Genomic DNA, 27,210 nt, shown 5'->3' on the forward strand with positions numbered 1-27,210 from the left:
TTTTTCTTCCCCCTTTCGTAGACAATTATGGGAAATGCAGGACGAATCCTAATATTTCCGCGATATTTCTTTTGTACAATCGGTTTATTTAATAAGTTCAATACACGGTACCGATACTTTTACGACTGAGCGGTGAACACTCAACATTCAGAATCTTTTTCATGCTTTTCCCTTATACATCTGACAAAAAATAACTCAATTTCGCATTTTTCTCGAAACCAAACTAAACAGTGCACAAGTTACAAATTCATTTAGCAGTCTGTACGAACCACAACGTAAAGTCTCAGATTATAGTCACATCGTTCTGCGATGTATCAAGGAATTTGGTAAACAAGCATCGCTACGAAAGGTACGTGGGTATGTCTAGTCGCATTAGGGTATTAAACTTAGATATTTACTAGTTTTCAACTTAACTCGAGGCTCGAGTATCAACAGCAGACCTTGCAATGGCCATTATCCTTACTTATGTTACTTGCTGCGTAATAAATCAATAAGGAAAAAGTAATTTCACAGGCGATTAAACAAATGAAACATGAATTCATCTCCAAAGTTATTGTTAAATTAATCGCAGTACTTTAGCAAATTTTTGCGCATTTTTGTACGATTACTTACAAATGCACGAAGTCCAATTAACGTTATTACTCGGACAGATGTGACAACTTATAAACGTAAATGGAAACTATGAGTTGCGAAAACAATATTTCAAGCAGAGATGGGCAATTGTATTTTTTTAGTTCATACACACACTGTCTTTGTATAATGTAAGCATGATAAATCACTCTGTATCTTTGTCCTGTATAATTAATAATAACTTAACTATTCAGTATCTCTTCAATTAAATTGTATTAGGTAAAGCTATGAGGTTTTAAATATTAATAACCTCTGTAACTTTTATATTTATCCGAGAATTGTCCCCAGATAAATGATATAATTTAGACCTGATCCAATGATGGACATTAATTTTAATTGACCTAAGCTGTTAAGATGCATGCTTTATAAAATGGAATAGTTTCAATGATCATTTATCCAATTACTTGGCATAAAGGAAAATTTAATGATATATCAAGAATACAACTGAATTATAAAACTTACTTAAATAGAAAATGTAATCTTGCAATACACAAATAAGACTCAAGGGTGCAATACAAAGCGAGTAAATTAATGCTTTTTAATTAAACAATACGGCAATAATGGATATCTACTTTACACTTTAAACAACTTTCAAGCCATCTCTGCTTTAAAGATTGCTAATTAAATCTTAGTACATACAATTTAATCGATTCCACTTTTAGTGTTCATATAACAGATTATAGAAGAAAATGAAAATGATGAGGTTTGCATTACAAAGCTATAGCATTTTTGTTTCCTTTAAAAGAAATACCTACATATTATGGAAAATGGTTTTTTTTTTCGTGAATCTTAAATCCACTCTCTTATTACAGGAATGTAAAACTGCACATTCAGAAATACTATGTGGAAATCAAATTACGTAATTTCTTTTTAAACGTACATATGCGTTATTGATAACCGTGTCCATTTGCTTGTGTTAATCACTTTCACTTTAAAAAGTATTAAAACCAAATTGCATGGTACACCTTCCATATCTTCTCAGTATTGACCACCGGTCTGCTCTTGGTATACTTCGATAACGTCATCATTCTCCATTTCCAACTGTAAACCAAAACGCATTTATCAGATTCTTATTGTTATTTCATGAATTAAACTACAAACTCAATATTTTAATTTACCTCATGTAAAATAACTAGAATTTTAGAAGCACTGTATTACCTGCTTTGGTGTTTCATCATCGTTGATTCTTTTACCATCGAAAAGAAACCTCAGCGATGTCATTGGTACTCCCTGGTATAGAGAAAAAATGAATTTAATATCACGATACAATTGTAGAATCATCCATTCGCATTAGTCTTGTTGACGATGAACTTAATTACGTAAATAAAAGCACAGCCTTGGAAACATGACTTACCACACGGTCACTGTAAGATTTCTTAAGCTTGCCCATTTGAGTGGTCATCTTTACCCTAAAGTGAATTTCATTGCTATCCTACAAAGAACAATAAAATGAATCCTCAAGTGCAGGAAATATTAACGAATAGACTTAAGAGTTAAACAAGATCCCTTACTACCGGGAATCCTGTGCACTCACGTTTCCCACGACTTTGAGCTTGATATATTCGGAATTCGCGTCTCCTGGGCCGGCTTCGGGTTTTTGCTCCTGACGTACGAAGGTTATAATCGTTAATTCGGTAAGGAAATACAGCTCGTAACTCTCATTCAAGTTTAGGCAGTCGCGGCGATAAAAATTTCACTACAAACGGGGAAACTTACCTGACCGTCAGACATCCTGATTAATTAGAATTAGAAATAATATCTCAACCACGCGCTTCGACGGTAACCAAACACAAGCATCCAATATGGCGGCGCGCTTTTGTCAGTTCACAGCCTTCTATTCGGAAAGTAAAAACTCTAACGTATCCGCGAATTTTCGTTCGGAAAGGCATCAGATTCTGCCATTAGGTGGGAAATTCGGTCTCGTGGAGCTTCTGCCGAGGGAAAGCGGTACGACGTACATTATTTGTTGGGAAACCCGAGACATTGGCGACAGGGAACAAAATGGAAAATGGACGTGGTGTGGTAATTCGATTTATTTCGCATCGGGACGTAAGAGAGTAAGGTTAGAAACGCTATCAAACGTTTGAATCATGGATTTGCGGTACCATTACTCTTCTTGAATCTATGCTTCTTGAACTGTTCTGAAATCGACAGCCAATCGCAGCTGTGTTCCTCTGGTTGCGCTATTGTTCCAATTTCGCGATATGGCCGGCTTTAGCTGATCGCGTTTTGATTGGCCCGTGGTTATCTACAAGATGATCGTCGACCAATCAGCGCGTCGCGTCTTGTCCGTAGTTGCGGACCATCCTTGAATTTCGGAAAGTCGGCCATTGGCTAGCCGAGTCCTCGAAACTGCGTCCAGTCGCGTTGCAGTTCCGTGTACGGTCCTGCAATTGTCAGTGAATCGTAGGAAAGTTTCGGCGTCAACAAATCCTGAGAAAGGTACGAGATTCCCGTACTTCAAAGCTTCTTCGCGCGTTCTCGTCGAACTTCTGTAGTATCAGTTTCCTGTGTGACAATAAGCAACGATAATAGGAATGATTACGCGTGCGCATGCGCACTCTGCCAAAACTTCACACATCTCGAGAGCCCTTCGAATAAATAACGTTGTTTTCGTTGTGTACGATGTCGCTTGAAGAATCTAATGAGCATATTTCGTTATCCTGTCGCCCATGGCATTCATCGAAGTTCTTGAGTCGCCCTACGTTGACCAGAGAAACCACGTAGATCTTTTTCCGTGATTCATAAAGAAGACATGGACGGAAATATTGCATAAACTTCAAACAATGTAGGTTATATTATGTCGTCGAAAGTAAATAATACTTCCGAGGTAGTTTGACGTTTTCGATGTGATTTATGAATCTCAGTATACGATATATCTTAACTTCTCAAAGGGATGTTTGCAATGACTTGTACCGTTTATGTATAGATTTTAATTCAGTACAGTTTTTATTTTGTAAGAAAAATGTGTATTCGATTTGTTTTACAAAGGAGATACAAGTAATAATCATAGAAATATAGCATGTATGTCTATGAGTTAGATCATTTCATGACCGAATAATATAATGTCCTTTTACAGTGCTCTGCTACGTCGTCAGTATATACGTGCTCTGAAATGCCACAAAAGACTCCAGAAAAAAAGATAGCAAATACCAAAGGGTTACGGTTTCAGCAAGTGATCAATGTAAGCCCTCAACAATCTCAAACACCTAATTCTAATCAAAGAGTTCTTATTCTGTCAACACCTATTAAGTTGAAAGATGGAACCGTTAATATCGAGCAGAGAGCGATACCTTTGAGAATTAATAATAATCAGTTAATAATGAGCGGAGGTGCCAAGAGCAACGTGATTTCCTTGAAGCGCAGTAACGAACCACCGCCTCTGGCGTTACCCATTGACCAACTTAATAAAAAATCTCCTACGTTTGTTAAGAATGAAGTCGGACAAGTTATGGGAAAGTTAATACCACTTGGAAAATTTTCTAATATCTCACCAAATACATTGAGTCCTGTAACTCCAGTTTCTGCATCACCTGTACTTACGAATCAGAAAGTTAAAGGTGACACGACTAAACAGCATGCGAAACCCAGAGAAAACAAAGCACTGAAACTGACCGAATGTACAAGGAAATATATTCGCATAAGTAATGAATCTTTGACACCGAGACAGAATGTAAAATTTAAAGAGAGACCGTTAATTCTTAATGCTGCGGATGCCGTTGCAGGCTGTCAAAATACAAAATCTTCTGTTCCTGGAACTTCATCGATTGAAGTAAGTCTTGTCAATAAACAATCAACGCCAACATCGACAAAACCAAAGAAAGAAATTCATCTGGTTTTGAAAAGAGAGAACAATACGGCAAGCATAGGACAAACTGGAACCAACATAAAACTAATACCTTTCGATCAGTGGAAACAGAGTTCAAAATTAAGCGTTTTAAAGAGCCCTGATAATATGTCATCACAGACGAAAACGATAAGCATTGAGAGTCGCATGAATGACCAGAAGGCAGTTAAAACCCATGCACTCCGTTTCGCCGAATCTCATTTGCAGTCATCGATTAAAGATAAGAGCTTTAGCAAGACGGACATTTTGAGCAAGGACTCGCTAAATATTGAAAGCGTCAGAACAATGAACAATATAATAAAATCAGAACCTGTCGATCAACATGAATTAAGTACAAAAGATGGGACAAAAGTACCTACCGATATAATGGATGTATCGATTCCTGATTTTGCACTTTCTGACTTTATTGAATCCAACGATACGTCTAATTTGATTAACCTTAAAATTCAATCAAAACCGATTCGATTAAAGAAGGATGAGTCTAACATAGGTACTCATTGGTTAAGGCAAAAAAGTGAGCCGCAAAGTCAAAATGACTGTAAAAATAGTTACGCTTTATCATTAAGAAACTCATCCGCTTGTTCTCCAAATCAAACAAGCGGTAGTAGTAAAGAAGTTCCGTCCGAAACACCAGTAGCAAAGAAACAAAACACGTGGGATGATCTGTATAATCGGTTTAAAATAAAGAAGGCCGACGTAACTGAAAAAGAGCTGGCGATGATGTCATACATTCATGGATTGAGGAAAAGGCTGTCGTACTCGCAACATTGTAAGATCAAAATGCAGACATTCTTGCTGCAGCAACAACGTCGAGGTATGGCATACCTAACAGGTATTCAGAGGAGTTTCATTAAATCACAGATCAGAAATTCAGGAAAATCATTAAAAAAGCAAAAGTTTACGAAGTTGGAAACTTCTGTAGCTCAAGAAATATTGAGAGCTGTTGGACCGAGAGGCTACAATAATTTAAGGAAATTGTTTTACCTTCCCACCAGAAGCATAATCACTAACAATTAAATTTAACAAATATCCTGTGATATCGTGAACAATAATTGACTCAAAAAGAGACATATGAGTTATACAGCCTGGTGTGATCTACTTGTTAATTATTTTTTAGTGTGATCACACCATAGATTTAACTAAATCTATCCAGTCGTCTCCTAAATGTCACAAGGTAATCGCACTCAATTTAAACCTTGTGATATTTAGATTACGATTGTAACCTTTTTTTTTACAAAAAAGATTTTCTTTCCTTGCAAGTTGCATCTTGTAATTAAAGGAACGTAATTGTTATCGAGAAGAACAAAACCATTGGAGACTGAACCATCTGCTAAAAACTTATTGTTAAAAATGACGACAACTAAGATCTTTCATAAGTATCATTTTGTTTTCTTTATTATGAATGTTTTTCAGCGTTTTAAACATGTTATTTATATAAATAGATAAAGGGTGCACTGTTAACTGGACACATTACTGCATGAATTTGTTGCATTTCGTTCCGATTGATATTGAATAATTTGTTACAATAAGCATACTGCCCGTGTGCACCTGTATTATAAATTGGAAACATAGTTAAATATGGTTAGTACCTTGTAAAATACAATGTTCGCTTTGGAGATATTGCTGCATATTAACGTAGACCTTATGTGCAACTTAGTAATAAATCGCATATTACACGTTATGGAGGAATTTGATTCAATTTCATATAGTTGCTGGGAAAAGCACACGTTTTAACATTATCACCCTTCAAATTGTTGCTTTATTGAATAAAGTTTCTATGATAAAATTAAAGCTTCACCGACTCGTATTATATTTCTACATTAATTGAATTTTTAGAGTAGCTCGTGCATATATACGATACGAATTTCAGCCAATCTCCCAACTCATCTCTGCAGCTACACTTTGGTAAAGCACGTATATAAAATGATGTGTCCAAAAGATGATCTAGACAAGAAACCAGGGTCCAATATTGAAGCAGATCGCCCCGCCGCCATCTTTACGACGTTTCGAATAATTTGTGTCCTATAGGGACCCTCCCGTTTCGTTACACCCTATATAAAAATCTGGAGAAAGAGGTGGCGCCGCCCTGACGTCGCGCGTCGGAACTACTCCCTCACTTTCCTAACCTCCGATCTCCCGACTACCCCCACTCGAGTTCGATGGTCCCAACTTTCGCTCTGCGTTCCGAACAGTTCCAAATCGGTTCCCAAGCACGCGTAGGGTCGAAATTCGTTCTCGGCGTTCTTCTACGCCGGTAATTTCATCGCTCGAGCCGTTTCCCCGAGGGATTAGCGACCATTCGAGAAAACCTCTCGATCTCGAATCCGGGGCGAGGTCGTGCTAACCTGCGTGGGTTCAACGACCGAGGCGTAACAGTGAGAAGAGTGGCACCGGCCATGTTTATGTCATGGTGTATCCGAGGAGCGATTCGGAGTTAACCGAGAGTACGCCCGATTCCGTGCGATCGACCGAAGTTTGACGCACCTCTGCCAAACCCATCTACGGTGCGACATCCTCGCCATGGAATCCAGCGATAGAGGTTAGTGGCGGTCGATTTAATCCCCGAAACCGGCGATATCGAGCGTCTGACGTGAATCGTGGCTGGGGGCAATGGCAGTGTCAGGGTCGGAATGGAACTAGTTCAGTGACCGTGATTCGCAGGGACCTTTTACCCGTGAGCTCCATTTCCCCATTTTCCGGCCCAAGACTCGCAGCAATTGAGTGTCCTATGTTAAGAAATGTTATTCAGCATTTCAGAAGATTTATCCATGGTATCGGTGGCTGACTTTTAAGGTTGGCTGTACCGAAGGGTCCCCTCCCAATAGATTTGGGTCGTATGCTTTGCCCCGTCACTGCCCCACCATGGTGAGGTCCGATCTTACAATGGAATTCGTTTCTATAACGACGGTATAAATTGGTCTGTTCAAATTTTTTACAATTAACATCGAAGGTACTTAATGCATTGCATACGAGTCGGTCGATGCCTCCGATCTGTCGGATACAGTGGCAGAGAAGGGTCAACCTTTGAGAGATCGATGTCTGCGATGCATGCAACAAATACTATACAAGGTACCTATATTGCGAATAAAGATACCGCGTGTAAATGAGTTCGTTCCCTTTGACTTGGTTACGGTGATGTCTTCCGCACCTGTCTTAATTGGACACAGTGGAGGTTAACCGCGACCGGCAGGAACCAGAATTTAAATATTCCGCAAGTGGTAATATTTAACATTCCCCAAATGCCGCATCACCTTTCAGTACCTGTCAAACCGACCATACCTTCCGGGATCGCATGGGACAATCACTCCTTCCTAGAAAACGTCTCTTATCATCGGCAGATAAGTCATTGAGCGCGCCTCGCGAGTTAATCCAGAAAGACGACAGATGTCTCTGCTAGCTCCGACCGGGATCGAGATCGAGGTTAAATTTTCCGACCGCAACAAAAAAAATTAGGAATGGGATAAAAAAAGAACAATAGGCTAGAAGACATCACCACGTGACCGAAACTCGAGCCGCATCGTGTAAGAATTCTCACGTTCATCTTACATCACCATTCCGTCGCCTCTCAACGACCCGAAACCACCTGTATCCTCCTAAAAACCCACGACGCGTTCCTACTTCCCATCGAATATTCCGGAAAATTGATTCGGCTTGCCTCGATTATTCCCCGATAGCGGACAATCCTATAATATCGGGTGTTTACCCGCGACCACGCTTACCGCGGTCTCCGTAGGGTGGCGTTCCGAGCGGCCGCGAGGCGACCGTAATAGGGACGTCCGCTCGTTTCGGCCGTGCACTAGAACTTGACTCCTAAGCTCCCCGCAGTCTCTGGCGCAAGCTCGAGCGCCCCTCTCCTCCCGCACCGCGACCTCGACCGGCCGCTCCGCACCCGTCGCGTCGTCGCGGCGTCTGCCCGCTCCTCCCCTCGCTCCTCGCAGCCTCGTGTCCTATTCCGGGAGCGCCCCGCTCTCCCCTCCCCTCCCTCGTCCATCACGTCCGCCGTGGCCTCCACTCTGCTTTCCCCCCACCCCGCCCCTCCCGCTAAGGGGGTTCGCGCCTCTCCGTCGCTCCCATTGGTCGATCGCTGGCGCGCTCTCCGTCCGCCAGCCGTGATTGGCTCGCGGCCCCCCCCACTCCCCTCCCCGCCCTACCCGCATCCTTTGGGTCGCGTAAACCGGCCACTGAGTCAGTTGGCGAAGCGAGCTCTCGGCCGACAGGTACGCGCGCGGGTGGGTGTGCGCGCGCGCGTACACGTCTCTACTTGCGCGCTCCCGCCCCGCCCCTCTCTCGGCCCACCTCGCCCCACGTGTTTTCCGCGGCCGAGGCGACGCTTCGGGAAGTGCGTCGTCTCGGCCGTCCCGCGGAAAGCGAGAGTGCTCTCTCACCGGGGATCGCGGTCGATCGGTTTCGAGGGAGGGAGGGGGGAGACGTCGAAACGAGCCCTCCTGCGGGAACCGCGACTCGCCGGGGACATTCGAATAAGTAGGCCACGTAAGGGCACGTGGATCGGGAAAAAAGAGGTTAAGGACTCTCTGTCGGTGGCCTTCGCGCGTCACCTCGACGTTCCTTTTTTTTTTTAAACCGCCACTCTCGTTACGTGTACACACGCATTGCGGCACGGTACGGGCGGGGAGATATCGCATCCATCCGGCTTTTCCGGGTATGGGGGGTTTTGCAAGGATGCGAGATCGCGCGGGTCGAACGCGGCAACCCAAGATGGCCGCCGCGCGCTAGAGTTTCGGCCCTTTATAAGAAGTCTCCCTTCACCCTCCGTGATTTGGCTTTCTTACTGGTTCGGACATGCGGGCTATTTTCTGGCTATGCAGCAGGTGGAAAGGTTAACTCGCACCGGGCGTCTGAGTTAGGCCCGTGCCGTGTTTTTTTGTTTTTTAATATATATATGTACTTCCGTCCCCATCCTGACTCGATCGTTCTCTGCGGGGAGATTACTGTACGCTTTCGCTTTTCTTATATTAATGCCTGTTTTTGAGCGCAAACTGTATATGGATTCCTCACGGGGAACAATTGATGATATGTTCGTACATCGTACTCCGCGATCCTCGGTTGGTTGCAGAAATAATTGAAATTCCTTCCTTCCCATGAAAAGTTCGAGTCGACTTGTGCCGTTTCAATATATCTTTGCTAAATGTATGGGAACATTCATTACGATGGACTGACGATTGCGATAGCTGTCGAGTTGGCGTACAGAATTCCTCCGCAGGGCTGAGATTGAGGTTTAGGTCTCGTGGGAGTAGACGAGTTCCCCCCTTGTGTTTACACCGGCCGAAAACACGGCGGAGATCGCGGTCCCTCGATTCGCCGTGTCGCTCGCGCGAGGCACGCCGGGGGACGCGGAGGGCGGCGGCGGGGGTCCGCCTCGCGGCGCGGCGCGGCGCGCACTGCGCAGCGGGCCCGACCTTGAAAGCGAATAGGACGGGCGCCCACGAGGAGGTTTCCGCTTTCGCGGGGCGCCGCGAGGGGCGCGCAGCGCGGGGAGAGCGCGCGTGACGGGGGGAGGGGGGTCTCCGGCGGAGGGAGAGAGACCGAGCGAGGCCGTCCGGCCGCCGGCGGGAGGGAGACCCCACGATACAGGTGGAGGGAGTTTTTTAACGATCGCGCTCCGACGGAGCCTCGATCGCGGATGCATACTCCTAGGTTAAGGGGAGGCACGCGACAAAGGTGCCGCGCGAAAAACACTGTTGCTTTCGTTGCGACTTCCTCCCTCTCTCTCTCTCTTTCTCTCTCCTGGATTCCCTCGTTTCGGTTCTCCGTTCGCCTCGGCAGTTCTCGGCTGTTCTCGGCCCTACTCGGCTCGGGCGCGTATAGGCATGCCCCTGGTGCTACGGACGGAAGGAAGATAGAGAAAAAATAGTACGCGACGAGCGAAAAGTGCGACGGAGTGCTTATCGGGTTCGAGGTGCTCGTCCGGATGTGGGGTGAAGTTATCGCGGGGGGTTTAACGTGGATCGAGGGGTAAACGGAGATTTAGGATCCGGTAGCGCGCAGCCACGGTCGCGGAACGAACGGGACGCTACTCGGTTGGCGCGGCGAAACGCGACCTTGAGGTGTCGCTTAGCTGAGGGGAAAGGCGGTAATGTCAGCTAATTCTTCGTGCGAGGAGCAGTCTGCCGGTGCACTTGATCCTACGAACGTCGGATGTCGGATTTTTCGGGGATAATCGTTACCCTAGAGGTGCGGCCCTTTCCTCCCGACGCGGCGAGCTAAGATTCGACTCGACTCTTTTTTTGGCTTTTTTACGCCTTCCCAAGTTTTGCCACGCACGCGGTCTCCTCGATCCGTCCGCTTCTTTTTTTTTGGTTTTGTGGGGTTTTTTTTTTCCTCCACGTTTTCTAGCCTATTCTCTACTTCGGTTTGTCGAAGCCTTTTCGAGGTTAGACCTCGCGGAGTGACGTTGAACGACGACACGTAATGACCCGACCGAGGAGGGGCGAGACCCGGTGGTCGGCGCCGAACCTACGGCCAAAATAACCGAGGAACGCTTTTCCGATGAGAGAGGCGTGCGATACGGACGATGCTTCGGGGGAAGAGACGGTAACCGCGGTCTCGGGGACACGAGGAACCAGTGACCTCCTCTCGTGAGGAGCGACAAGTAAGGCAGGCTCACGGAGAGAAGGCAAGATGATGAAGAAGGAGAAGCCGATGATGTCGGTGACGGCCATCATCCAGGGCGCCCAAGGCCAGCACTGGGCCCGGGGAAACACTTGTACGTATCCGGAAGACCGAGGCGTGACTTTGATCTTCCCTCGTACGTTTTAGTGGGTAAAAGTCCTGCACTGTTGTATCTCCTCTCATGGGAGGCGGGGGGTTCGTATCGCAGATTTTTCCTCCCCATGTAAATGAGAAAATAAAATAAAGCGTCGAAAGCCGGATTTCGACGAGGCGACTTCCTCTCTTTGGTTTTAGTGGGTACAAGTCCTACACTACTTGCCCCCCCGAGGGGGGCGAGATGCTTGGATAGCTGATTTCCTCTATGTATGAGAAACTAGATAATAATACCTACTACTGGACCTGGGGAGACGTTTGTACGTGTTTCGAATGTCTCTCGGATGCAGCCCGAGACCTCTCCCTCGATCTGGAGCACGGGTGGAGTTTTAGGTCGGCGACCTTGACCTATCCCTACCCAGATCTTGACCCGCGCCACTCGGGTAACATCTTCTTCAGTACGCCGAGAGTCTGTTCCGACCTTGTAGGACTCTGTTCTTCTTTTTATTTCCATTTTTCTTTCCCGTCGTGGGCAGAGGGACGACCTGTGGGCGTAGTCGTGGCGAGGTAAAGGTGTAACTCGTCGCCTGGGCAATGCAGGGAAATCGGTCACCTGACGTGAAATATAACGCCCTGGGAGAGGAAAATCGCCCACGCTGTGGAAAAGGTCGCGGTGAGAAGGAAGCTCGCCCACGGGATTCACGAGAAAGCCTCGAAGAGAGAACTTTTACCCTCAGAATGCAGGGGAACTAGTCTCGAGTCTTCCATTGACGTGGCCTTCTTCAAGGTTGCGCCGTGTGCCTCGGCGATGCCTCAACGGTTCCGTTAATCGATCCTTCCGTGACCCGATCACGGGCGAGTCATCTCTCCCCCTGGAATCGGAACGCAGACGGATAATCGATATGGTCGGGAATGCCGATCGATGCGAGTACTTACCTGGGGCAACGCTCCGGGAGTCACTCCTTGAAAATCTATTCCCTGGAATATATTTCCGAGGAACTTGTGAGAACTCTCTAGAGGACGAGGCGGACCTTGATCGCGGTTTCTTCTCGTTTCAGGGCTGAGTCTGGACAACAGCAACATGTCCATGTCCTCGGTCGGTCCCCAGAGCCCGCTGGACATGAAACCGGACACGGCGACTCTCATCAACTCCGGGAACTTCAGCCCCTCCGGTCCGAACAGTCCAGGGTAATGGGATTTGATTTTCTTTCTACCTACGGAAGCTCGCAATGGTAGAGCGTCGTCCTTAACCAGGTGGCTGTTGCGACCTCTTTGAAAAATGTGCGTTTCACGACGAGTATACTCGTGAGAAACCGCTAACTGGTTAAGAGAGACTTCGGTAAACTCACCGCCATTGACCGCAAATCGTGAACTTTCGGATCCTGGTGGAAGGTGGACGTAAGGCGACGTCTCTTGACTCTGACCTCCTGGTTTCCAGGTCGTTCAGTGCCGGCTGCCACAACAGTCTTCTGAGCACCTCGCCGAGCGGGCAAAGTAAAACGGGCGTTGGCTCTCCCTATCCTCCGAATCATCCCCTGTCGGGAAGCAAACACCTCTGCTCCATCTGCGGTGACCGGGCCAGTGGGAAACACTATGGCGTGTACAGGTGAGACACCTAGGAAGAGTGATGGAAGGGTCTGATGAAGTAGTCATGGAAGGGTTCATCGGTGGTTTCCTTTTTCGTTTCAGTTGCGAGGGGTGCAAGGGGTTCTTCAAGCGCACCGTCCGCAAGGACCTCTCGTACGCGTGCCGGGAGGACAAGGCCTGTATCATCGACAAGAGACAGAGGAACCGATGTCAGTATTGCCGGTACCAGAAGTGTCTAGCCATGGGCATGAAGAGAGAGGCCGTCCAGGAGGAGCGGCAGCGCACCAAGGAAAGGGACCAGGGCGAAGTCGAGAGCACGAGCAGCTTGCACACCGACATGCCGGTCGAGCGCATCCTGGAAGCAGAGAAACGGGTGGAGTGCAAAACGGAACACCAAGGGAACTACGAGGTAGAGCTCTCTCCTAAGGGGAGGCCGAGCATGTCGAACGCAAAGACGTACACACCGAATCGCTTTGAAATTTTACGTCAATTTTGACAGTCCCTCAAGGTCCTGGCAACTTTGGGCTGAAGAGTCCTTTCTACTTGCAGAACGCCGTGCCGAACATCTGCAGCGCGACGAACAAGCAGCTCTTCCAGCTGGTCGAGTGGGCGAAGCACATCCCGCACTTCACCTCGCTGCCCCTGGAGGACCAGGTCCTCCTGCTGCAGGCTGGATGGAACGAGCTGCTGATCGCCGCCTTCTCTCACCGGTCGATCGAGGTCAAGGACGGCATCGTCTTGGCGACTGGGATCACCGTCCACAGGAACCTGGCGCACCAGGCCGGCGTCGGCACCATCTTCGACAGGGTCCTGTCCGAGCTGGTGTCCAAGATGCGCGCGATGAAGATCGACAAGACCGAGATCGGGTGCCTGAGGTCCATCATCCTCTTCAATCCCGACGTGAGGGGACTCAAGTCCAAGCAGGAGGTCGAATTGCTGAGGGAGAAGGTTTACGCCGCCCTAGAGGAGTACACCCGGGTGTCGAGGCCCGACGAACCTGGTCGGTTTGCCAAACTTCTGCTACGCTTGCCATCCTTACGGTCCATCAGTCTCAAGTGCTTGGAACACCTCTTCTTCATCAGGTTGATCGGTGACATGCCGATCGACGCTTTTCTCCTTCAGATGCTGGAATCTCCGTCGGATCCTTAAGCATGGGGCTCCCACTCTAATCTCTAACTTCTCTAACACGTTCACGTCTGAACTATCTCACCGAGTATACATATATACATATATACATATTAATATAAAATATGAAGCCTCTCGATTACGTTCTTACCGTATTATTTATACGAATTACGGTGCGGTAACTCTTATCTCCTTTTTTCGTTTGAATTTGAATTTCTACGAGGGTGATTCGGGCACCCATCGAGCTGGTGATGAGATCTGTGGAAATGCCTCCTATGAAGTGGGGATCTCTCGTCGAGGTGAATCTGGAATGTGAACGGTTGATAAGAGGGCTACTCCGGGGAATGGTGAAAGTGATCGAACTAAATTGGACTATTTATAATGGTGTTGTGATGTTTTATCATGGAAGTTTATCCATGAGTTATCGATTTCTACGCTCTGGCATTGATTTGGATAGAGCTGTGTAAAAGATACACGCAGTTAGTGTATGTGATAGTGGTTAAAAATAATGAGCGCTGCCTTTTGCTTCTAGGCAAATTCATTTTGAACTGAATTTCATATGTCTATGAGTTCGGCTTCAATTGTTATGGGGAAAAATAGTGTCGAAATTATAAAGTGGTTGTGCGGTTCTCCAGAGCTTTGCGTTTAACGATTGTTGGTTCACTTATCGCTCGGCCACTGTAGATATTCGTACTTTCAATCGTTCGATTCGATGTAACTTCCTTGGGTCGTTTCAATCGAAGACTTAGGTGTACTTTTCAAGTAACGAAAGTAACCTGTAACGATTTGTCGTTGAATTTTAACAAGGGCCACCTAGGCCCACTCCTTGGATGTATATATAACAGAATTCTTTATAAAATGTGTTACTTAGCGAACAAAGTAAATTTATACAATGAGTTTATTTTATCAGGTCGGAATACATGTTCAGATATTATCTTTGAACTTTACATTCCAGTGTTATCGCGATTTGAATTGTTATATTATAAAGCAATTATAAAATGTTAAAACGGGCTAGAATATACGGTTAAATTGGAGAAACGATTTTACACACGTGATTCTACACTGTACTATACACCGTTTTCACTCAACCTTTTCTCTTGGCAGAACGCGTTGATTTACAAACATTGTATGTTATTCGTGCAGTCCTTCCCGTAGTTACTTCTCCCATAGGATAAATCCAATTTATCACTAGTAACGCAACTTGCAGTTAGACTTGTAGCTAAACGGTAAACCAAATGATCGATGAATATTTATTTTTCGTTACCATTCATTTATTCTTTCAAATCTATTTAACTAATATTAAATTTTGACCATCACTTCCGTGTCTCGTCTATTTTTGATAGTACGATTGAAACTGATCCTCTGCAGGAATATCTGCCGAGACTGTCCTTCCTCGCGATCACTAAACTTTTATTTGTACATACTTTTTAATTATATAGTTGAAACATTATATTTTCAATAAATATTAATTGAAATCGTCATACGCAGGTGTATCGCTTTTATGCATATTTTTTTCTCAGGTCTTCCTCGATGTGTGTAGGGTGCTTGAATTGTGAGGTTTTGTAACTCGCGCTTATTAATTGTTATTAAAGAATACATCGCTGTTTGTGGGAGAAAATGTAATGTTTTCTGACCTGGTCGTAGTGGTTATGACGTTATGGTTGACTGGGATTCCTGGCGTTATCTTCGAGAACAATGGAGTTTTTCCTGGTACCCGCGTTTTTGGAAGTTCACATTCCGGTCGTGACGTGCTGCCATCTATGGAAATCTCTAGAAACAGGGTGCACATTCATTTATATATAAATTTGGATCTCCCGGTGTTAGACGTGATTTTTAATTCAATGAAAAAATTATTCTTACAGGACTATCGATTTATTTTTATTGGAACTGTCTCTAAAATGAGGCTGGTGTTATTTTTTTTTAACACTGTAGACTTAGATCACGAACGTTCTAAATAATTGTTTCGATTGTTACTAATCAGTCAGCCTGTGGTCTAAGGGTACGATTGATTATCGATCCGACATCGATAAGAAACTGTTATGTATTCGAGACTGCATGCTGACTCATTTTTTTTTTCAGGCCAGCTCTTCCGACCAATCGCCGAAATCCCTAAAGAAATTGTCCAGCATTATCTTGCGAGTTTAAAACAACTTAGCAGCGAATATTAACGAGAAATGCATTACCTGTTGCTAGGAAACTCCACTATCGCTAGATATCGCGATAAAAGTGCATCGATCGTGATAAAGATGCGGTTTTTTCGCGCTTATCCTTTGACCGCCATTTACTTCTATTGACCTTGCCTTATCAATTAATGCACCGTCAATTGCCGCCAGACCAAGAGGATCTGCGATTAATCTTCGGAATAATATCTGAGAATACACTTTATAGACAGAAATGTCTTATCTGTAAAATATTGGAGCTCCACCGGATATTTTAGTCATTTGGTTTCGTTCAGTTCTCACATTTTTATCGACCGCTGTATTAGTTCCGGTTTCGGTTCCCGGAGAGCGCCACCGATTCTAGTCTCTGAACTGTAGACAAGAGAGGAACGTCTCTTTGGAGGTTAGTCGCCGCGATGACGCCTTCATGTCGGGCGGTGTAAACGCCATCGTTCTTTCGAAGTTCCATCTTCGCATTTTCCACCGCGGCGGGGATTACGTAATCTGGCCTTAAATCGCTGCGAGGGCTTGGTGGGAGCGTTGAAAATTAGTTGTGCTGCGTGTTCATTGAGGTGGAGTAATCTAGTTGACGTTATTCGGTGTGGAATTAAATAGTGCGGGGTCCGGATTGTGCCGTTTGGTGTTAGTTTTGTCGAGTTTTGCCATGGACAGTCAGTGCTCCTACGTTACCAGAAACCTCGGCGGCGAGGAACCTTACGAGGTCTACGCTGCTGGAAAGTCGGGAAATAATCTTTTAAGCCTTGGTAAGGTTTATTTCCGACCTCCTCTTGAAATAACCGTTACACTTTGTGTATATACATTTGTTTAAGGGTGCCCGAGAACTCCAGATTTTATGTATCACTTGTTTCGGACGGTCTGTGCCCATTTGTGTTCGTTGGCTCTTAAAGCTCATCGATTCCAGAAGAATATGCATGTATGTTAAGAGACGTAATTTCATAATGCTCTCAATGTACCAAAAACATTAAACGTGTGAGAAGCATCGAACGTCAACTCGGGTGCTGTGTTTACGTTGAAATTCTTGTCACGCAAATAGCCTGTTTTTCTCGTACAAGTGTTCAAAGGGTTATTTACAAGTAGTTTTGAAATTGCCTTCTTTTCAAGGCTCACGAGCTCACGGACTTGATAACCTTCAGCTTATTAGCTGGGTTACAAATGTGGCAACTGAGGTCCTACCCACGTAAATATGTGGGTGCAACATAACAAGAGGAATAAATTTGGTTAAATGAAATATCGGTATTCATGTTGTATGACTTTAAAACTATGCGCAAATGCGTTTTAGGAAATAGAGGTTAAGGGTCTTGCAATCTGACTTATGATTAAAATTGTCGCCCCTGCCTCCTCCTGGTAATTAAAAAAAACTGACGCACTCTGTGGTCATGTGGCCAGGGAATTAAGCAGAATTACAGCAAATACGTCGACATCCTGTTTGGAAACGTGATACCAAACTGCCTGTGTTTCCTTTCTGAGAATTATCAGGCACGTACGGAGTGATTCTTACGAGATCCCTTATGAGCAGTTATGAGTCACTCAACTCTTGCTATACATGTTATCTTCTGTTGGTTAAATGCAGAAGTGAGAGGAGGAAGTTGTATGGTGCAATAATATATCAGATTGTAGATCCTTAATTTGTTCTAATGTCATTTCTTTTCTGGAATAAAATGATGCAGGTTTCAGTTTCAGTTTAAGTGGAACTAAAAATGTGCAGTGTTGTAAATATATCATTTTTTGCAGATGCTCTTTTAGCGGATCTGCAAAATACCGTTTCCCCTGTTGGCAGTAACACAACACCTGGGTACGGGTCTCTTAGCGGCGTCAAGAGTCATGGTGCAACATCTTACAGAGGATACGACAACCGGACTTCGTCGTCCTTATCACAATCGGTATGTCTCTTGCACCGATTACAAATTTTATTTGCACAAGTTTTGGCATGTCTAAACTGTCAAAAAACTGTAGAAACAGTCCATCTGAATAATCACACGATTTCGTTTCGTTATAGCCAACGTATCAAAACCGGCAAATCATTGACGACGAAAACGCAAAAGCTGAAGGCGAGCCTTACTCTCAAATTGGGATTGGAGGGAAGATGCCATCGTTAAATAACAATCTCTCCGAGCTGGACACTCTCCTGAAAGACCTCAGCAATGCCCGGTATAATACACAGATCCAGGAAAGAGGTAAGTGGAAACCACTTTACGGGATTCCCGCAGATGCGGATCGAACGTCACTGCAGGGAAATCCCCATCATTGAAAACATGTTTCAAAAGTTCAAATCACTGTCAGGTAAGAATGTGACGAAAGTGTTGACAGGTGTCGACGCGACGTAAAAACCAGATATTAAGCTGGTTTTCCAAAAATATCTTATTTTCGTGACGAAGTTCTTGGATGGCTGGTCTATCGAAAGTTGCGTGAAAACGTAGACTGGTGAAACAGCTCCGTAAGACCCACAAAATACGTAGTCATGATTTTACGAAGACCCTATTTTTCCAAAGACCTTCCATGTGCGACGCTTGAAAACCACCACCTATTAAACAGAAAGCAAATGAATAATTTGATTTCCAAATTTACAACTGGACGAACCTTGAGATCAATGTCGTGCATTTGTGAAAAAGTGCAGTCGAAGCACCGAAGAAGATGTCCTCCGTATCCTCGATAAACGTTTACTCCCTCTCGTCCACGGCGGTGTATTGGAACATATTCCAATAGTTGCTAACTTTGCGCGCCGTGTCAATCTGAATTTACTGGCAAGTTGCCATGCTCGAAAAGCAAAATCTAGATCTTCTATTAATACATCGCATCTAAAAGGTTATGATCGTACCCCGTACTATTTTTTGTAAATCTATTTCCGAGGCGATTGCATCATTCTCTTTGACCTTCCAATCTTTCTCTCGGTTCCTCCAACGGGTGTTAATTTCGGAATGAAAACATTCTAGGATTATCGCACCCGTTTCCTCGCGTATCGGGGAAAAACGTTCTATGTAAATTTCGGATACCGTCCGTGGACCGTAACAGGTACCACACCAGTTTCGAGACGTAAAACATGACTTCCCTGTGGCTCGGTTCCTCCAGCAGACGTTAATTTTAGAACAGGAACTCGGTAAAAAGATTCGCGGGTCGTTTCGTTCGCGTAAACACGTGCGAAAGCCACGGGCGGAGGGAGAGACTCGGCAGAGTTTCGCGCCAAGATGCGATTCGAGGTTAAGATCGGTGCCGACACAAGGAAGCGCAGCTGCTGCACGCGGAGAAAGTGTATAAGTATTTAATGGCCATCTCGATATTTCCCAAAGGACAGGACGATGCACGAACACACGGAGTATCGTGAAATAATGGTAGACTGGAAATTACAGAATGCCAGAGTACGACAACGAGAACCAGCGGAGGAAGAGCGAGCCCCGTGTTCCGTTCCCCGAGCAGCGTGTCGGTATCTCGTCCCACGGTCGACTCTTTGCTCGAGGAATTGAATACCGCAGTGACCAACGGGTGAGACAAATTAAAAAATATTTCTAGACTAAATAGAGAACGGTAAGCATAACAAATATTCCCATTCAGGGATTACCACCCCGAGGGGAAAGTGAAAGTGACGATAGAGGAGACATCGACGAAAGTGCAACCAGTCTACGATGGGTACCCATCGAGTCAGCACAATTCCTTCCACCAGGCGGACATTCAGAAGAGCTACACCAATGGCCACGCTGCCAGCAACGCCACCAAGGAGCTGGATGAGCTCATGGCTTCGCTCTCGGAGTTCAAGGTACGTTCTTCGAGGCAAGCTCGGCGGGTGAATCCAGCATCGCAGTGGTGTAATCCCTTTCCTGCAATGGCTGGAGAGAAGTGTCGGAGTGGAATCCTCCCCGATGAACGTTCAGCTGTCACCGAATCCATTCCGTAGCTTGTATGAGCTGCGTGTCCCTTGTTTATAAAAAGAACCCTAGGGACCCGAGGTCGTTTGGACCCTGAGGGAAGCAAGGTCGCTTCGCCGGATCCCTGGTGCATCCCGCGACATCCCGGAGCGAGGTTTCCTCTCGAGATACAACGGGTGCAGCGTCCAAGTCGGGCCTGCCCATTCTTGGAGCCACGGGTTACCGAAATAGCTTCCGTTCCACCGTTCTCCCGGTGTCTGCTCGCGTCTCCTTGGCCTCTCTTGGCTCGTCTCTTTTTTCTCCGGCGGAACCGCGGCCCGTGGGGGAAGCCAACCGAGGTGGGGCACTCGGTCTCGACCACCGAACTTCCGAAAGCTCGGGGCCAGTCCGAGGAAGCTTTCGCGCCGACCCGCAACCCCTTTTGCTAAGCGGTTTCGCATCGATCCTCTATTGATCCTCCGTCGATTCTTAATCGAAGACCTCTTCGACCAACCCCGTACGTATACCGCCCCCTTCGTCCCGTATCTCCTACACGTGGAGTAAAAAATAAATAATCTCGAGTCTGCACAACAAGCTCAAATGTACAACGTATTCCATCAAATATTTATTCATCAACGGAATTTTATAATCGATAATTCTGCACAGGTTATCGAATTTCCTGGTGGATCTCAAATTACTGTTCTATATGATAGCTGTTCGATGTTATTTTTACCAAAATACATGGTCCATCGACTCATGTATATTTTCTAAAATTAATTCCGAGGCGACCCGACCGAGACTCTTTACTCGATTCGAGGAATCCTGAGGCGGTTGGAAGGGCGAATCTGTTTTATGAGGGAGGTTCGGGGAAGGAAGGACTATTTCTTTTATCTTATTTTTTTCAGATCGATGGCTGTGCACACCATCATCAAACGGTGACAGACTCCCCGTACGCCAAGCCGAATAAAGCTGTGAAGAGCTCTTCTTGTTCGCACTTGTTGGATGATACGCACTCCAGGATCCACGTAGTCGAGACACGAGCGACACACCTCTATCAACCGCAGTTGGAACACACTGCTAAGCACACCAAGCAGAACCAGTTGGATTCTATGCTAGGGAACCTCCAGGCAGACATGAGTCGCCAAGGAGTCAACACTACGCAGAAGGGATGCTGCAATGCCTGCGAGAAGCCCATCGTGGGCCAGGTGAACAGGCGTCCAGAGACCTGCTTTCTATTCGACGTTGCTCTCAACGCCTGCGACTTTTCGATAAGATTTTACTGCAATTGATAGATTATGACTGAAAGCGTTGTCGGCGCTAAAAATCACTTAAGCAAATGTAATGGATGTCTATGGATAATGGACGTAATTTTAACGTTGAGAGGAGGCGTGAGGATAATGTATATAGGATTATGTATCGATATAATGTAATGGATATCCTGCGTCATTGGAAGTCGTCGATGTTGAGGTTATATTAATTTCTTTTCTCACGAGTATCCTTCTGCAGGTGATCACCGCCCTTGGAAAGACGTGGCACCCCGAGCACTTCACCTGCACCCATTGTAACCAAGAACTCGGCACCAGGAACTTCTTCGAGAGGGAGGGCCACCCGTACTGCGAGCCCGACTACCATAACCTCTTTTCGCCACGTTGCGCATACTGCAACGGACCCATTTTGGACGTAAGAACGTGATGTCACGGTTAATCCTGGTTCATGCTTTCGTCTTTACCCCGACTTGACATAATTTAATCATACACTGAATGGAACATATCGGAAGCACTATGGTAAAAAATTAAGGTTAGGATTAAAGCATGAAACATGGAATCCACGTTAACAAAACTCTGCCTTAGCAAGGTCTGCACCGTTTGTGTAACGAGGAGAAGTGGATGGTATTTAAATTCTGGCTTTTTTTTAGAAATGCGTTACGGCCTTGGAGAAGACCTGGCACACGGAGCACTTCTTCTGCGCACAGTGTGGCAAACAGTTCGGGGAAGAGGGCTTCCACGAGAGAGATGGAAAGCCCTACTGTAGGGAAGATTATTTCGATATGTTTGCCCCGAAGTGTGGAGGCTGCAATCGTGCCATCATGGAGAATTACATCTCTGCGTTGAACAGCCAGTGGCACCCGGATTGCTTCGTCTGCAGGGTAAGGAAAAAATTATGGAACGATATTAACCAGAGAAAACGGGTTTTCAGGCTATTCTCAAGGTCGCATCGGATCTGAGCACTCTCTTCGTGGTCCAGGAAGACTGCTCTCGAAGAGACCTCCACCCTCGTGGCACCGATTCCTGTTGTATGACGATGTCGCGCGACTTTTCCAGGACTAGGAAATCGTAATCCCGGTCCTGGAAACGCTAGACCCCAAGGAGACTCTGCAGGACACCGCGTCCTGGCCTCGATTGTCGGTTCCCTTTTCGTAAATCCTCGATGAATCCTTCCAGGACTGTAAAAAGCCGGTGTCCGGGAAGTCGTTCTACGCGATGGAGGGCAAGCCGGTCTGCCCGAAGTGCATCGGCGTCGACGACGACGAGGAGGAGGAGGAGGAAGAGGAAGCATGACCGCTAAACACCAGAGGAAGACGGAATGCCAAATAAAGATTTAAGATTCATCCATGCCTGGCGAATGTAGATGTTAAAGCGCGTTACTTTGTCAAACGGATGCCCGTCGATATCACCTACGCTTTGAGATTAATCGCTCTCTGTCGATCGTACTTAATAAGCAATCGCTCCCTTTGTTTATCTAGTCCTTTACTTATACACGAACGTAACGTATGTCGGGATAATTAGTACCTTGTTAATGGGCTACTCGGTATATCATTTCTATTTTTTTTTTTTTGCCGACGTTACGTTACTCGTCCTCGCGATTTTTGTTACTTTCCTTGATATTCGGAAACTCTAATCGATGCCGGACATCGGGACTCGCGGATTAATGCGTTTTGTTATTCATTGTTATTAGAGACTACTTCCGTTTCTGGTTTATGGAAAATTCAACGCAAATTGTACATACTATGTCCGTTTATATGTTTTATCCTAGTTTTTGTCTGAGGTTCCCTCGAATTAATTTAAGCATAAATGTTTATGGTGTATTTCTCAGAAATATAATTTCTTCCCATGAGAAACGACCAAGCGATTGACGCCAGGTTTCGATGGTGTTTGATAAAATGAGAGACTTGCGATCATTTTTCTGTCTATCCCTTTTTCGGGTTTATTTGGACGTCAGATGATTTTATTTTTTTTTTTACGTTCATGTTTCTAATTATCTAAATGTTAATTATATGAATAAATTGGCGGACCTCTTCTTATCACGTTTTATTATCTTGGGTCTGTTTGAACGCGATGACAGTAAACGGTGGCAAATTGAAGAAGGTGCGAAGGTTAAATTAACGATTAATTATTAATGATTGGCAATCGTTTCGTCGTTTCTCAAGGAGTACTCTATTCTTATTAGATCCCAAAAATTCAGTTTCACGGGAATCACAAGATATGTATTGTTGATCCATGAACGAGTTATCTTGCTCTTGAAACAGTTACGTCATTAGTTTTATTGGATCGATGGATTTTACATTGATTATATATATATATTTTCCATATTTATTAAATCCACTATGGTAAGCCATGCATATAAATAAACGAAACGACTTTTCTTATTTCTAGTCGATTAAACTGAATTTTGGATAAAAGAAAAAAATAACTCCGCAAGATGACTGCGTGATTCTTAAATTTGTTTTAATCTATAGAATCACAATAAAAATTGGCTGGTGTAATAATTGGTCTCGTGGTTTCTATATTGCAGGATTGCAGACAGAAATTTCAAGGAGGCTCGTTCTTCGATCATGAAGGATTGCCATACTGCGAAACACACTATCACGCGAAACGAGGTTCCCTCTGTGCCGGTTGTCACAAACCCATAACAGGTAACACCATGATATTTTGCCAGTTTAAATGAAATTCATCGGTTAACTTTGTACCACCACACATCGTGTCTCTTATTTTAGGTCGGTGCATAACTGCAATGTTCCGGAAGTTCCACCCCGAGCACTTTGTTTGTGCATTTTGTTTGAAGCAGCTGAACAAGGGCACGTTCAAGGAACAAAATGACAAACCATATTGCCATGGCTGCTTCGATAAGTTATTTGGCTAAAACCGTTCATCGAAGTTAAAGATATATCCAGGGTGGCAGGAAAGGTGCAAGATTCTACAACGTTAACTAGTATTTACCCACGCGTCGTCGTTTATAATAAATCAGGCCTTACAATTAGATAAGGGTGATAGATATTCCATAACTTGGTATACGTTATTCTCTGGGATACCAAAAGTCGGTTATTTTTGTTATACCTCATGTATTCAATTTGCCTGCTATATGCAGATTCGTCTGTTTCGTTATGACGTGACAGTGGAATTCATTTCATAAGTATAACAATAGGTTTACAGAGCAAAGCTTACACTTAACTTTCAGTGTACGGTGGGTTAACGGAATGAGACACTGGCGTATAATGACAAATACATCCGACGAGATAAGTTTTACATTTGTAACACTGAGAAGCAGACTTGTACTCGGCAGTAGATTTTATGCTCCACAACGTCTTCGAAGAGATTTTAATATTTATCGATGACGAGCAAGACGTATCGTTATCACTCGGAAGGTTCTCTCGATGCATCTATATACCACTACTCGTTTAATATAACAGTAGTACACGTGCTTGTACGCCATTGTTGTATCGCAGCTACAATATCTAGTAAATAATTACCGTATAATCGACACTTTCAAGGATAGTACATAACCTATATGTATTGATCAGACATTCTGCCGTATAATTCACGTTTTCCATCGTCACGATAATCATTACTTATCCTTGATTGAGAGTACTATTTTTGTTACATGAACAGACAATGCAGAGACAGTATGAGCATTCGATCTAAGATACTGAATTATCATCATGTAATCGCAGATAACCAGAAGTCGATCCGTTGGATCTTTCCATTTCTGACTTCTGTGTGCCGAAAAAAAAACAATTTTATACGTATATATGATTTTGATGTTAGAGATAAGATTCTCTGGACTAATTTTGAGGAAGAATAAATTGAATGGTTAACACAACTTACCATAAAATAACTATACATTTAATTAGGATTTTTTAATCGTTTATATTATGCCCTATTTTTCTACTTTAGTTTTTCTAATCCACGAGTTTCGTTCATTGCGAATTTACAAACAATCATAACTGCTCTTTAGACAAATATCCAAAACGTATACCTAACGCAAGAGAGTAGTATAAACTGTTTACGTATACTATAAATTCACGAAATTACAAACTTGTACTTGTTAACAGTTATGCTTATTTACAGTGTTTTTCATTCATTGAACTTGAACTATTGATGCACATAGTATTCAGATAATAACTGGCAGTTAATGTACATTATCAAGAATTAAGTTCGTTTAATATGTTAACAATACTGCTGCTTTTCTGTGTCAGCTTGAATTAAAGTTTGACCTAAGCTCGAAGCCTCCTTCTTGATCATGTTGAGTAGTAGTTGCGAACTCTCTAGTATCTGTGGAAAATAAACAGGAACATACAAATGACATAAATTAACTTGAATGGATTATCAAATAATCGATCGTACTTAAGGGAACATTGCAAACCTTCATGTATGCTGTCTCGGTGTCTGCTATTGTCCTGTCGTACTCATTACGGATAGCTATCCTTTTTGCGAGACTATCGTTTATACAAGTGAGTTTGTAGGACATTTTCTCTATTTCTTTCTGTAAGGTATTTTTCTCGTCTTCTTGCGTATCTATCCGTGTTTGCAATTCCGCCCGTTTTAACTTCATCTCTTCTAGACCTGAGAATAGCGTAACTTATAAATTATCATAATCAAGGAAAGTAATGGAAAGTTATTTTTCGCATGTATTCATTAAAATAAATAATGTAACCGTCCCATTCACATTCCTAAGACAGTCAGAACTATCTGATGTACTCTTATCTATTGCAATTCGCCGATAGAACATACATAAAATGTATACGAACTATCGACTGACATTTAACCAACTCTTGATTATAAGTTTGCAGCGCAGCACCGTGCTGGGACATCTCGAAATGGAAACAGCCAAAACACAGGAAGACTCATCCACGAGGTGCAGAGGGAATTTAACATTGGTACCCAAGTGCTTAATAATAATTTTATTTTATGCTAAAAAGTTAACCTAGACACTCAGGTAAACACAATCCGACAGTTCGGAATGGTTCGGAAGGATCGGGACGGACGTGGAACAAGAGACTATTGAGAGAGAAAACTAAGAGCTGATTCGAGCACTCGCATATTCGTTCACGGAAGTTCCGCCGAGTACGCCATAGTTCTACTGCATGGAGAACAAAAGTGCGGTTAGGAATCTGCTATGTATAAAAATAAATATCATACACTAGTCTTCCAATGTAACACGCCTACATAAATTAACAGATATTTTTTTATCGTACAAGGAAATTAGTTCATGGGAAAGGTAGTTGCAAAAGAGCCTTTTCATGACCAAAACTCTTTATGTCGTTACATTACCTGTTACTTCATGTTCGTTCGTTTCGATCAATAGCGTAGACATCAGGATAAAACTATACCATCCACTTAACGAGTTCTTGCATTAAACACAAGCGAGTTAACTGTAAAAGTAATAGATATAATAAACTGTCAGAAATTAATGCGACCCAGTGCGTCGGTAACGTACTTAGCTGTAGCGACATAATCTAGTCATCGTCGTCGTCGTCATCGGAGGGCACAAATAATTCATTTTCCTCTAGGAAATTGGCTACTGTTTTGCTAATAGCTGCTCCCGTTAAAAGACCAGCAACCACGCTACAAATAACTCCGACCAATCCATACCGTGTTTTCTTTGGTTCAGGTAGGACCGCACCAGAAGGCTTCATCGTTCCATATAGAGCTTTCGAACAATTGCATTCACTCATTAAATTCACTGAGATAAAAGTTCTTTGAAGTAGAAGCTTCCTTGCTATCGCCGGTGTGATCATGGTCCACTGCCTTGATTCCTTCTTTCGACAGTGACAGAAATATGTATTCTAATAATACTATCAAGTTAGGCCGTGCAACCTTTTGATCGAACTCTTCTCTTATTTGCAAATTTTAACCACTTGATACTATGGAAAGGAATTCAGAAGTCCGTGTAGCAATTCCGACACGGACCTCCGCTACTCGGAATGTTGGGTGACCATAAAATAGGATATAAATTGTCTATATTTTCGAGTCTGCAGTGAATAAGAGAGAGTTGGGAGATTGTT

The 27,210-nt window shown here is 44.2% G+C and overlaps 5 protein-coding genes across 13 annotated transcripts; 3 read left to right on the plus strand and 2 right to left on the minus strand.

Moving 5' to 3' along the window:
• Nucleotides 1-65: 65 nt before the first annotated feature.
• Nucleotides 66-2,452, minus strand: LOC105696751 (small ubiquitin-related modifier). The gene is made up of 5 exons (XM_012419451.1): nucleotides 2,347-2,452; nucleotides 2,165-2,233; nucleotides 1,985-2,062; nucleotides 1,789-1,860; nucleotides 66-1,671 (listed from the first exon to the last, which is right to left on the minus strand). Exons 1-5 carry the CDS (start codon nucleotides 2,359-2,361, stop codon nucleotides 1,609-1,611), a joined length of 297 nt encoding a protein of 98 aa, XP_012274874.1. The 5' UTR covers nucleotides 2,362-2,452; the 3' UTR covers nucleotides 66-1,608.
• A 246-nt stretch (nucleotides 2,453-2,698) lies between these two features.
• Nucleotides 2,699-6,268, plus strand: LOC111673844. 2 transcript variants are annotated; one of them, XM_012419464.2, is made up of 2 exons: nucleotides 2,699-3,418; nucleotides 3,710-6,268. In XM_012419464.2, the coding sequence occupies exon 2, from the start codon at nucleotides 3,746-3,748 to the stop codon at nucleotides 5,492-5,494; it is 1,749 nt and encodes a 582-aa protein (XP_012274887.1). In that variant the 5' UTR covers nucleotides 2,699-3,418; nucleotides 3,710-3,745; the 3' UTR covers nucleotides 5,495-6,268. The 2 variants fall into 2 exon arrangements, with proteins under 2 accessions (XP_012274887.1, XP_012274888.1); XM_012419465.2 differs by having other exon boundaries at nucleotides 2,699-3,072.
• Nucleotides 6,269-6,398: 130 nt separating this feature from the next.
• On the plus strand, nucleotides 6,399-14,953 carry LOC105696757 (retinoic acid receptor RXR). 3 transcript variants are annotated; one of them, XM_012419467.2, is made up of 6 exons: nucleotides 8,680-8,694; nucleotides 10,859-11,201; nucleotides 12,259-12,388; nucleotides 12,639-12,806; nucleotides 12,890-13,196; nucleotides 13,337-14,953. In XM_012419467.2, the coding sequence occupies exons 2-6, from the start codon at nucleotides 11,117-11,119 to the stop codon at nucleotides 13,934-13,936; spliced, it is 1,290 nt and encodes a 429-aa protein (XP_012274890.1). In that variant the 5' UTR covers nucleotides 8,680-8,694; nucleotides 10,859-11,116; the 3' UTR covers nucleotides 13,937-14,953. The 3 variants fall into 3 exon arrangements, with proteins under 3 accessions (XP_023288819.1, XP_012274890.1, XP_012274889.1); XM_023433051.1 differs by lacking the exons at nucleotides 8,680-8,694; nucleotides 10,859-11,201 and adding an exon at nucleotides 6,399-7,016; XM_012419466.2 differs by lacking the exon at nucleotides 8,680-8,694 and having other exon boundaries at nucleotides 10,051-11,201.
• Nucleotides 14,954-16,586: 1,633 nt separating this feature from the next.
• On the plus strand, nucleotides 16,587-25,025 carry LOC105696759 (paxillin). 3 transcript variants are annotated; one of them, XM_012419472.2, is made up of 11 exons: nucleotides 16,671-16,835; nucleotides 16,902-17,005; nucleotides 17,824-17,972; nucleotides 18,089-18,266; nucleotides 19,437-19,569; nucleotides 19,639-19,840; nucleotides 20,834-21,133; nucleotides 21,435-21,608; nucleotides 21,844-22,074; nucleotides 23,721-23,841; nucleotides 23,923-24,068. In XM_012419472.2, exons 4-11 carry the CDS (start codon nucleotides 18,176-18,178, stop codon nucleotides 24,066-24,068), a joined length of 1,398 nt encoding a protein of 465 aa, XP_012274895.1. In that variant the 5' UTR covers nucleotides 16,671-16,835; nucleotides 16,902-17,005; nucleotides 17,824-17,972; nucleotides 18,089-18,175. The 3 variants fall into 3 exon arrangements, with proteins under 3 accessions (XP_012274892.1, XP_012274893.1, XP_012274895.1); XM_012419469.2 differs by lacking the exon at nucleotides 16,902-17,005 and having other exon boundaries at nucleotides 16,587-16,835; nucleotides 23,923-25,025; XM_012419470.1 differs by lacking the exons at nucleotides 16,902-17,005; nucleotides 23,721-23,841; nucleotides 23,923-24,068 and adding an exon at nucleotides 22,370-23,042 and having other exon boundaries at nucleotides 16,587-16,835.
• A 1-nt stretch (nucleotide 25,026) lies between these two features.
• On the minus strand, nucleotides 25,027-27,168 carry LOC105696765 (Sjoegren syndrome nuclear autoantigen 1 homolog). 4 transcript variants are annotated; one of them, XM_012419481.1, is made up of 4 exons: nucleotides 26,643-27,168; nucleotides 26,477-26,577; nucleotides 25,569-25,768; nucleotides 25,027-25,477 (listed from the first exon to the last, which is right to left on the minus strand). In XM_012419481.1, the coding sequence occupies exons 2-4, from the start codon at nucleotides 26,517-26,519 to the stop codon at nucleotides 25,373-25,375; spliced, it is 348 nt and encodes a 115-aa protein (XP_012274904.1). In that variant the 5' UTR covers nucleotides 26,520-26,577; nucleotides 26,643-27,168; the 3' UTR covers nucleotides 25,027-25,372. The 4 variants fall into 4 exon arrangements, with proteins under 4 accessions (XP_012274904.1, XP_012274903.1, XP_012274905.1 ...); XM_012419480.1 differs by lacking the exons at nucleotides 26,477-26,577; nucleotides 26,643-27,168 and adding an exon at nucleotides 25,965-26,301; XM_012419482.1 differs by lacking the exons at nucleotides 26,477-26,577; nucleotides 26,643-27,168 and adding an exon at nucleotides 25,954-26,301.
• Nucleotides 27,169-27,210: the final 42 nt, after the last annotated feature.

This window comes from Orussus abietinus, unplaced genomic scaffold, assembly GCF_000612105.2.
Source record: "Orussus abietinus isolate OABI.00-Male unplaced genomic scaffold, Oabi_2.0 scaffold16, whole genome shotgun sequence".
In the NCBI taxonomy this organism is placed as follows: Eukaryota; Metazoa; Arthropoda; class Insecta; order Hymenoptera; family Orussidae; genus Orussus; species Orussus abietinus.

Coding starts and splice junctions, on each gene's coding strand:
- LOC105696759 (XM_012419469.2), top strand. CDS start 16,736: ATGGACAGTCAGTGCTCCTACGTTACCAGAAACCTCGGCGGCGAGGAA. Junction 21,609..21,843: donor GCAACGGACCCATTTTGGAC/GTAAGAACGTGA, acceptor GCTTTTTTTTAG/AAATGCGTTACGGCCTTGGA. Junction 23,842..23,922: donor TTGTCACAAACCCATAACAG/GTAACACCATGA, acceptor CTCTTATTTTAG/GTCGGTGCATAACTGCAATG.
- LOC105696751 (XM_012419451.1), bottom strand. Junction 2,063..2,164: donor AGCTCAAAGTCGTGGGAAAC/GTGAGTGCACAG, acceptor TGTTCTTTGTAG/GATAGCAATGAAATTCACTT. Junction 1,672..1,788: donor ATGATGAAACACCAAAGCAG/GTAATACAGTGC, acceptor TTTGGTTTACAG/TTGGAAATGGAGAATGATGA.
- LOC105696757 (XM_012419467.2), top strand. CDS start 11,117: ATGATGAAGAAGGAGAAGCCGATGATGTCGGTGACGGCCATCATCCAG. Junction 11,202..12,258: donor CTGGGCCCGGGGAAACACTT/GTACGTATCCGG, acceptor TTCTCGTTTCAG/GGCTGAGTCTGGACAACAGC. Junction 13,197..13,336: donor AACACCAAGGGAACTACGAG/GTAGAGCTCTCT, acceptor TTCTACTTGCAG/AACGCCGTGCCGAACATCTG.
- LOC105696765 (XM_012419480.1), bottom strand. CDS start 26,016: ATGTCCCAGCACGGTGCTGCGCTGCAAACTTATAATCAAGAGTTGGTT. Junction 25,769..25,964: donor TAATCAAGAGTTGGTTAAAT/GTCAGTCGATAG, acceptor CGCTATTCTCAG/GTCTAGAAGAGATGAAGTTA. Junction 25,478..25,568: donor CCGAGACAGCATACATGAAG/GTTTGCAATGTT, acceptor TATTTTCCACAG/ATACTAGAGAGTTCGCAACT.
- LOC111673844 (XM_012419464.2), top strand. CDS start 3,746: ATGCCACAAAAGACTCCAGAAAAAAAGATAGCAAATACCAAAGGGTTA.